Genomic DNA, 10,197 nt, shown 5'->3' with positions numbered 1-10,197 from the left:
CTTTGTTTAGTCATTTAATGATAGAGATAGTATTGGAAGAACATAATAAAATTTTCTTGATTTCATAAAAACGACAACTAAATTGAAACAAATATTTTTAGAAAAAGGACCAACTAAAACAAAACAGAGAGAGTAGTTAAATAAAATAATAAAGTGAAAATACATATTCATCAGTTATATCAAATATTAAAAACTAAGATATAAATACATTTTAATTCCTCCATTCCAATTTATATTATATTTTTAGTATTTCAAAATTCCAAAAGTCTTTCTTTGACCATATTTTTTCATTTATGGTTTAAATATTTTCAACTCTCAATTATTCTTGACTTATAAACTTTTTTATATAAATTTTATTTAAAAAAATTTAAAAATTTTGCGACCAAATTCAATCAAAATCAATATTTTTGAAATTGAAATTTGGCAAATAAATTGAGCCACAGAAAATATATATTAAATTGATTTAAATATTTTCAACTCTCAATTATTCTTGACTTATAATACTTTTTTATATAAATTATTCTTCACTTATAGTATTTTTTTTTATATAAATTTTATATTAAAAATTTTAAAATTTCACATCAAATTCAATCAAAATTAGAACTTTTGAATTTTGAAAGTTTGGCAAATAAATTGAGGTAGAGGGAGTATATATTATATTGATTTGATATACATGGCATAAATATTTACCCTCCAACTGACTATTACAACGAAAAATAGGACACACTTATCATTTTCCATTCTTCCCTCTCCAACCCTGTTAAGCGGTGTGATCAATGTCCTATTGATCCACTTATTACTGGAGTTTCAACATTTTCTGTGCTAATTACATTTTATCAAATTCAAAATTCCAATATGTAAGTTTTTAGTTTCCTGTTACTTTTTGATTTTTTTTTTTTCATGAATCATTCTGTTGCATGCATTTATATCTGAAAAAAAAAAATTCATTTGTTGCATGCAGATGTCGTTTTCCACGCACAGGGATCGATTGGCGAAACTAGAAATTTCATTAAGGGTGTTCAAGATTTAGTATATATGTATGAAAAAAAAAAATTCTGACCTATATACTCTGTATAATTCTTCATATACATAATATAATTTTTCGACGAAACTATATCAATGTTATTTGGATTGTTCTAAGGTTGTTTCTTGATTAACCAAGAAAATTATGTTGTAATTATATTTCTTAGGTTTAATTGGATTTTTTGGTAATTTTGTATCTGGGGTTTAAGTTTTTGAAAAGAGCAAATGAATGTGGTTGGTAAAGTTAGTAGCTTTATAACACAGGGTGTGTATTCAGTTGCCACCCCATTTCATCCTTTTGGTGGAGCTGTTGACATAATTGTTGTGAAGCAAAATGATGGGACTTTTAAGAGTACCCCTTGGCATGTTCGATTTGGTAAATTTCAGGGTGTTCTTAAACGGGCGGAAAAAGTGGTTCGAATTGAAGTTAATGGTGTAGGAGCTGACTTCCATATGTATCTTGATAATTCGGGTGAAGCTTATTTTATCAGAGAAGTTACTGCTGATAATGAGCGTGAAGTAAACGAGGATTCGAGGGATTCTTTTGAAAAGGAAGAAGTGGATACTAGTGATCTTGATAATGCGAACAACAATGAAGGTGTAAAGGAGGGTGATCTGTCGAGAAATGAGGATAATGACTCTAATAAAGCTGTTTTATCATCGCGAGATGAAGGTGTGACTCTAGATAGGGGAGGTTCCGATGATGACAGGAGATGCTATGAGTTTCTGGATAAACAAACTTCTTTGGAGGACTTGGTTTTAGAAGAATTTGGTTCCAGTAGACATGAGAATTCGGATAATGTTGAGGAAGTGTTGGAATCACTGGACTCCAGTTCTGAAGTTGTTATGGTTAGTGTAGATGGCCATATATTGAAAGCACCAATCTTATCATCTGAAAGGAATGTGGAAGATGTCGAATTAGACACGCCTAGGTTTCATCTAGGCCCTGGTCAAGGGACAGATTTTTCTGATGGTAACTCAGAGTTCATCTCAGGTGAAGCTACATGGGCCGATGAGTATTCGAGTTATCAGGCATCACCCAAAGTTGCTCCTGCAGACGCTTGCAATGTGAAAAAAGAGAGCAGTAAGGTTGAGCACCAGAGAGATTTTTCAAAAGTAGATGGTCAGTTTCCAGAGAATTTGGATGGGAAGAACCAGGAAAATGTCAATGTGGAGGTTACATCATGTGGTATTAAGAAGGATGAGGTGTCCAACAGCTGTTTGGAGCTACCAGCATCTGGCACGCATGATGGGAACGAGATAAATCAGCCAGATGTGGTTTCTCCAGTGAAGATCCGGGAAGTGGTTGACGATTTAGAAAAGAAGCCTCCTGGGAAACTGGGAGACAACAGCTCGTTAAATCCTATTAAATCCCTTCAGCAAGGCGAGTCAGTGATGGATTCTAATGGTTTTGATGGCTCAAGAAATCATCATATTGTTAGTGGTAAACACCCCGGTGAAAAGAATGATGTATCCTTAGCATCTGGAGAAATAAAAAGTTGCCATCAAGAATCATGTGAATGTGGTCAATGCAAAAATGTGAGGAGTCTTATAGAAGCTTCTCTCAAAGGTACAAAGGCTGATTCAGCACTAGCTGGGTGCCCCTCTTGTTGTTGAATACAATTGTAGATTCACACTTAGACTTTGTTTTATCGCAACTTCTCACTAATTTCAGACACTTTTAGTAATAGTGACAGGAGTAGAGATATCCCTTTGTGGCAACTTGCTTCATGCTGGAATGGGTTCTAGTTCTGCTAGAGAAGCCTTTGATGCAAATCGCATATCCGAGGAGGAATTCAGAAGTTCTTCAGAATCCATAATCAAGAATGAAAACTTAGTTGTCAGAATTCGAGGAAACTATATTTTTTGGGATAGAGCTGCTCCTCTCATCCTTGGCATGTCCGAATGTGATATGGAATTGCCTGTTGAATATGCAGATGTCATACCTGTGGAACCGAAGGAGACCTCAAAATCAGGACAGGATGATAGCGGGATATCTTCGGTTCCTTCTGGAAGACGATGGACTCTCTGGCCAAATCCATTTAGAAGGGTTAAGACACTTGACAACAGTAACTGTAATTCATCAAATGAAGAGGTCATAGTTGATTCTGAATCTAACTCAATATGTCAGCCTATGGAACAAACAGCAATCACTAAAGGAGGCAAGGAAACTCCTCAGGTGCAACTTGTGAGAACGAATAATCCCACTTCCGATCAAATCACATCTTTAAACTTGAAGGAGGGGCAGAATATGGTAACTTTCATTTTCTCAACCCGAGTCCTAGGGGAGCAAAAGGTTTGTCATCTTTTTTGCACTCAAAATATGTAGCTTTGTGTGGATCGGTCGGTTCAGTTTGGTTTTATGTGTTATTGGTTCGGTTTATCGATTTTCGGTTTTTAAATATGTAAAACCAATAACCAACCAATAAGATATTTTCTTATCAGTTTCGGTTTATCGGTTTTTGATTCTTAAGGGTTCGGTTTTCGGTTTAACCAATAAGAAAATACTTATAAATTAGAAATAGTAACAACTAACATAAAAAAAATAAAATCTTAGTTATCGCCAAAATCCTACGCAATGCTTTTTAGTTTACAAGAATCTTCAAACTTGAACTGAAGTGAATGTTAGTTAGAAAAAAAATTAAATCCTAATTGTTGGAAGCTATAAATGCTTCAAGCTTTTCAATACGATAATAGCCGAGCTTTTATTGTGCCTTTGTTGCCCTGAATAGGTTAATACTTTGTGAATCACTGAATTGTGAATAAGTAGTACATTTAACATATATACATATATATATAGATAGATAGAGAGAGAGAGATTTATATATATAACATAAATAGGGATAAAACAATAATTTAGTGTATCCTTATTGGGTTATCGGTTTAACCGATAACCCAATAAGCTAAAATCGAAACCGAACGTTTACCCAGTAAAATTTTGTATAAAACCAATAAAAAACCATTAACCCAATACCAATAACCAATAACATTTTTATCAATTCGGTTTATCGGCCGGTTCGGTTTTTGCACACTCCTATGGTCTACTATATTTTTGTATTCTTATTTGGTTGCTCAAGCAACTTTCTGAAACAGGTTGAATCCCATATATACTTGTGGAAGTGGAACTCAAAAATTGTTATATCTGATGTTGATGGGACTATTACCAAGTAAGATATTGCACTAAAAATTTTAGCCTTCAAGATTGATAGCTTGTACATGCTATCTAGGAGATTGTCCTTTTCATACTTGAACTTATAAAGCCCTTTGAAGTCATTAAAGATTTAATGTATAAAAATAGGAGTTCTGCCACATAAATCGGGATGGAGTTGGTAGTTTTCATTTTCTTGAACTGTGGCATAAAAATGGAAGGATTCTTGTTGTTCTTTTTAGACAGCATCTGGATTGTGCATTGTCTAAGTTACTAAGATTAGCAGAAATTCTGATCTCAATTGAGTATTGCTTAATGCATTTATAAAGTTTATGAGCCAATCAACATCCATAACCTTAAAGTCTCACAAGGTTAGATTGTGTGAGGTTATAGGAAAAGAGTAAAACTGAAGTACCACAAATTCTGATGCATGCGTAGTTGGTTTGTATAGAGAGCAGATATTTTGCTGTAAGCTTTATTTGATTTTCTGTGAGAATGCATGTTTAGTGATCGTTAGTTGATAACATACTTTGAGGTACATGTTTCCTATCCAGGTCTGATGTTCTCGGCCAGTTTATGCCTTTGGTTGGAAAGGACTGGACCCATTTTGGAACTGCCAGACTTTTCTCTGCAATCAAGGTACTTCTTTTCTCTGATCCATAGTTGAGATCTCGCATATCTATGCATTCCATTATTTCTCTAAAACAGTATTATGTATATAAATACATACATATATACGTATATGTGTACACATACAATCACACTTATCTATATATTCTCCAATAGCTTATTAACCACGCTTTCCAAATGGATAATTATATGCTGTAGTTGAATGTGGCTCTATATCAGGACGAAGAATTTGGTTTTTGGCTTTATTCGAGGACTAAAAATCTGGATTTCAGAATAAGTTTTTTATTCACAAAAGTTCGCGTGCTTGCTTTTAGAGGCAGTCAGACAATGCAACACATACAATTATCATTTAATAAAAGATCTGGTCGAATTTAATGTTGTGTTGTGGTTTATTTGATTTAAACATGCTGCATATTTTTCAGCACAACTGTGGGGTCAAAGAGTAAGATGTGGGAAGTACTTCTAGTTGTAATTTTTATCTGTTACCTTTTCCGTTTTTATATTCTTCCATTTTCTTAGTGTATGGAATAGCATGAGTATCTGACACCCATGAAGCGGCACATTTATGACCTCTCACTTCTATTGAGCCGAATTTTCTTAATAGTTTCTCATGGATACTTGTATTGATATATATTAGCTTCTTAACTGCAGGAAAATGGGTATCAGCTACTATTTCTCAGTGCACGTGCGATTGTTCAAGCATATCTGACCAAGAATTTCCTGTTCAATCTCAAACAGGTACTAGTATATGCATTCATGAGACATCAACCACACCAGTTCTAGGCTTCTGAATTATAGTGACAGTTTCTTCAGAATCCCAAGGGAAACAGTTGGTTGAATTTACCCCTTACACATTTTCAAATATCTAGTGGTTTTCATGGTGTTCAAATTAGCTTGAGTTGTAACTCTCACAACTTGGCCTTTTCTTTTCATTGCTTATACTTTTTCTCTTACTATTCATTGTTCTCTCTCCATGTGTATGCTTCTTTCTTGTTGGAAGAAAAGGAGTCTTAGAGGATCATTTTGCTCATGATACTTGTCGTTCAACTGTATGTGCCACCTTGAATTTCTTAGATGCTATGTTTCTACTTGCTCGTACTCTTCAAAAATGTCAACGGGTGGTATCAGCTTCTCCATAAGTAGTGTAGTTTTGGAGAATCCGACATGGGTGTGGCGTCAAAGGTGCAGAGTCCACACAACTTAGCTTGGATGTGGATTCTGTTCGTCTTGTCACTTTTCTGTGGTCTGATTATCCAACATTTCTGTGACTATAAGGCTTAAATTCTCTGTAGGATGGAAAAACTCTACCCACAGGACCTGTTGTCATTTCGCCCGATGGTTTATTTCCGGCATTGTACAGAGAAGGTAAGGCCACATCCTTCTAATGTCTCCTCACGCCTGTAGTTTGCATCAAAGTGCTTGATCAGCGCATAAGAGTTGGCTATGTTTCTTGGTGTTGCTATGATGAAATTATTCAAAATCTTTGGCTTTCCTCACTGAATAATTTACTGACTTTGCTGTAGACGATTACATGGAAGAGCACTATGCTGCCTTGCCACAAAAAGAAGTGGATCAGTTGCTTTCTCTCTGTCGCTTGAAAATTTAGTATATATTACCGCATGCCTTAGGTGTATTTTCTAGTAGGATCATGAATATTTTGAGTACATTTAAATTGCTGGATATGTTTTGATCATTGAGCACAAAAAATGAATGCACTCCGTAATTAGCCCCACCACAGACTTAGCTATTTGCTCTTTTCTTGTTTAAAGGAAAAGTTCTAGCTTGGAGTATGCAGAGTATATTCCATCTCGATAAGTAAATCTAGTGGGAAGTAAATACACTTGGCACAATATTTTCTTCAATCGTATTCTTTTGATGTTCTAATTTCCATAACTTTTCTTTCATTTGCATTCTCTGATAGGTAGTGATTTCTGTCTCTTTTTCTGCCTATTAATTGATGTCCTGGCCTATTTTCTAAATTGCGTTTGAGTGCATGTCGAAGGCACACTTTCCACTTTACTACTTCAAGAAGGATTACATGTAATCTGCTTTAGTTTACTTCTCTTTCCATTATGACAGTTATAAGAAGAGCTCCTCATGAATTCAAGATAGCCTGTTTAGAGGTATGAACCTTAAGCTGGCAGTTCTTCGTGCAGACTCCAACCCTTCGGAAACTTTTAGTGGTTGTCCTTTCTAATGCTATTTATGCTTTTCAGGACATCAAAGCACTTTTCCCACAAGATCACAACCCATTTTATGCGGGGTTCGGGAATAGGGACACTGATGAATTCAGTTACAGAAAAATAGGAATTCCTAAAGGCAAAATTTTTATAATCAACCCAAAGGTTAGCAATCCCTTCCACGTGCTTTGTTGTCAACCACATGATTTGTCAATTTAGCGTACAGCAGTTGTCTAACATGTCGAAGTGGACCTGCAGGGGGAGGTATCAATTAATAATCAAATTGATGTGAAATCCTATACGTCATTGCACAGTTTAGTCGATGACATGTTCCCACCAACATCCATGGCTGAGCAGGTAAGAAACATTTCTCATCTTTTTGTGTAATATCATCTTATTAGTTTGCATGTAATTGAGTGTTAAACAACGAGATAATTGATACAGTTTAGGGGGAAAGATGCTTTGCTGTCAGAGTTAATATCCATGCTGTGGTGTTAAATACAGTAAAGCTGTCCAATAAATTTGCTGCTATAGCCTATAGTACTTAAAACATCGTCAGATGCTGCAACAAAACATCACACTCAATCCTTTTTTTTAAGGTTCACATATATATATATATTTCCATGTCATCTATGTTGTTATAATGCCGATAAATCCAAGTTAGAGAATTCAGTTTTCTTCGGCTCTTCTTGTTCAACCCCTCCATTCCCGTAACTCCTCACATCTAACATCACCGTGAGATTTAGGAAGTTGACAACCATCTTCCCCATAAAATGCGTGATATTTGCACAAACCATCAGTCTCTTGTTATTTTCTATTACCACCATCATGGTTTAGGCTATTTAGATGCACACGTCTCCATTCTTTCTTTAGCAAGTTTCCATTACAAACCACCTTTTAGTTTACTGATTTATCTGGGACATTTGACTAAATTTGTGGTTTACTAAGTAGGCATTTGTCACATTTTCTGGATTTTCATTCTGTGTGCAGGAAGATTTTAACATATGGAACTATTGGAAAATGCCCATCTCAGACATCAATTACTTGTAGTGATTTGGGAAGCTGACAACAATTGCCACTGCTGATTTTTGGTCCAATTTCAAAGAAAAATACTTTACTTGCAACCGGAGTTTACACCAAATCGATCAATTAACCGTAAGAATTCCAAATTTATCACATGGTACGAGTTGTTGACAAAATATGTTAAACACTTGTCTTATCGTTATTAGTTTGATGTAAACACCAGGTGCGGATAAGTTTTCATCTTATTAAGTGTAAAAAATGATTTTGTAGTCATGATCAAAGCATAAATTCCTGAGGGAATAAAGTTTTTCGAACGACATCTTTTGTAGTTTATGTGCTCTTCCTTTTCTAATTTCTTCAACGTTACAAGGTGCATTTCATCTCCTGGTTTGATTACCAGTACATAGGCTCAACCAAGAATATCTGAAGTTCTCCCATACACTAATGCAAATATTATTTTATACTAACATGTTGCATTATTTGTCTTATGTGGCCAATCAAGTTTGTATTATTTCGAAGGTTTTGTTCACTATAAGTCTATGGGGATTCAGAATTACAAGATTCGTTTGACAATTTTAACCTTGAGGTTCTTAGGATTGGCGTTCACTTTTGAAATTATATGGGTTCAATTTTTCTTTGAACATATTGTAGTGATTTGCCTGCACACATATCTCTTGTCGAAACCTAAAAATTTTGAGATCAATTGAGAACATCATCCAACTAGTACTTTTAATATAGATATTTGTTTTAATTATATAAAACTATAAGATGATAAAAGTGGCATAGATTTATCTTCCAAACATGAGATTTTGAAAAAACAAATCAAATTTGGGAAAAAAAAAAAGCTCGACAGTTTTAGAAAAAGAAAGTATCAAATAACAAGACAGACGTCAATTTCACTTATAAAGTTTCATTTAATAATTATATCATCATAGAACACTTTAGACGTGAAATTTAGAAAGCCAATTTCACATATAAAGTTCTACGTTAGGGAAAAGGGTTAAAAATACCCTCTACTTCGAATACTTGGCCAACTTTACCTTCAGTTATACTTTGGGATCATATTTACCTCTGTCGTTAAGAAAGTTATCAAAACTACCCCTCATTTTAACGTTTTTCCATCATGGCAAGATCATAGCCCACGTGGCATGACATTTGAAGTGAGGTGGATGCCACGTGGCATGCCACCTCAACATCATACCTTTTTAAAATTATAAATTTTTTTCCTTTAAGTTTTGTTAATTATTTAAATTTTAAAAATAATTAAGTTTTTTAAAAAGAATTCTTTTAAGTTTATAAATTTTGGATGCCACGTGGAATTCAGTTAATCTGCTTTTCAAACTGACAAGAATTGTTTTATTTGTGCTTGTCATTACTGAAATTACACTTGAAAAAAAATATATTGAAAAAAATTAATTTTTTCCAAAAAAATAATAAACTTAAAGGAAACAAAAATTAATTTTTCACGTGAAATTTTACGTTTTAGTTTTGTTAATTATTTAAGTCACGAATTCTTTTCATGTATTCATAAACTTACATAGTTTTGTTAAGTTTTTTGTTAACTGTTAACAAAATAATTAAGCCATGGATTCTTTTCATGCCAAAAATTAATATTTTCTAAAAAATTAAGAAATCTAAAAAATTAACAAAACTTAAAGGAAAAAAAATTAAAAATTAAGGAAAAAGTATGATGCTGAGGTGGCATGCCATGTGGCATCCACCCCACTTTAAATGTCATGCTACGTGGCTATGATTTTGCCATGATGAAAAAATATTAAAATGAGGGGTATTTTTGATAACTTTCTTAACGGCAGGGTAAATATAACCCCAAAGTATGATCGAGGGTAAAATTGGTCAATTTTTTAAAGTAGGAGGGTATTTTTGACCCTTTTCCCTAATAATTATACCATAGCACACATAAAACTTAGAACGAGCACACATATATATTAAAATAGGACCAATAACATAAACTCCGACAGTTTGGAGTTTAATTAAAAAAAAAATCCGACATTTTGCATAATTAATGGAAATCCCAATTTTAAGTTTGTCGAGATATATAATTAACTTCCGATACATCCACTGAAGATATATTTTTTCCTTTATAAAAATACATAATGAGCTTCCGACACATTTTTTTGATTTTGTGTCTGTTGAGATACATAATACATCCAACGAAAATATATTTTTTCCTTT

The 10,197-nt window shown here is 33.9% G+C and overlaps 1 protein-coding gene across 2 annotated transcripts; it reads left to right on the top strand.

Moving 5' to 3' along the window:
- The first annotated feature begins 703 nt into the window (after positions 1 to 703).
- Positions 704 to 8,321, top strand: LOC107843515 (phosphatidate phosphatase PAH1). 2 transcript variants are annotated; one of them, XM_016687828.2, is made up of 11 exons: positions 704 to 857; positions 962 to 2,593; positions 2,715 to 3,319; positions 4,117 to 4,190; positions 4,726 to 4,810; positions 5,453 to 5,539; positions 6,094 to 6,166; positions 6,881 to 6,924; positions 7,018 to 7,146; positions 7,240 to 7,338; positions 7,972 to 8,321. In XM_016687828.2, the coding sequence occupies exons 2-11, from the start codon at positions 1,249 to 1,251 to the stop codon at positions 8,029 to 8,031; spliced, it is 2,601 nt and encodes an 866-aa protein (XP_016543314.2). In that variant the 5' UTR covers positions 704 to 857; positions 962 to 1,248; the 3' UTR covers positions 8,032 to 8,321. The 2 variants fall into 2 exon arrangements, with proteins under 2 accessions (XP_016543314.2, XP_016543313.2); XM_016687827.2 differs by having other exon boundaries at positions 2,709 to 3,319.
- The last annotated feature ends 1,876 nt before the right edge of the window (positions 8,322 to 10,197 follow it).

Source organism: Capsicum annuum, chromosome 10 (genome assembly GCF_002878395.1).
Source record: "Capsicum annuum cultivar UCD-10X-F1 chromosome 10, UCD10Xv1.1, whole genome shotgun sequence".
In the NCBI taxonomy this organism is placed as follows: domain Eukaryota; kingdom Viridiplantae; phylum Streptophyta; class Magnoliopsida; order Solanales; family Solanaceae; genus Capsicum; species Capsicum annuum.
The sequence above is the reverse complement of the archived record's forward strand: the minus strand, read 5'-3'. Positions and strand labels throughout refer to the sequence as shown.

What these genes read in the sequence shown, in the direction of transcription:
- LOC107843515 (XM_016687827.2), top strand. Translation starts at nt 1,249, where the DNA reads ATGAATGTGGTTGGTAAAGTTAGTAGCTTTATAACACAGGGTGTGTAT. An exon ending in TATAGAAGCTTCTCTCAAAG is followed by an intron (nt 2,594 to 2,708) that starts GTACAAAGGCTG and finishes AGACACTTTTAG; the next exon opens with TAATAGTGACAGGAGTAGAG. An exon ending in TCAAGATAGCCTGTTTAGAG is followed by an intron (nt 6,925 to 7,017) that starts GTATGAACCTTA and finishes TATGCTTTTCAG; the next exon opens with GACATCAAAGCACTTTTCCC.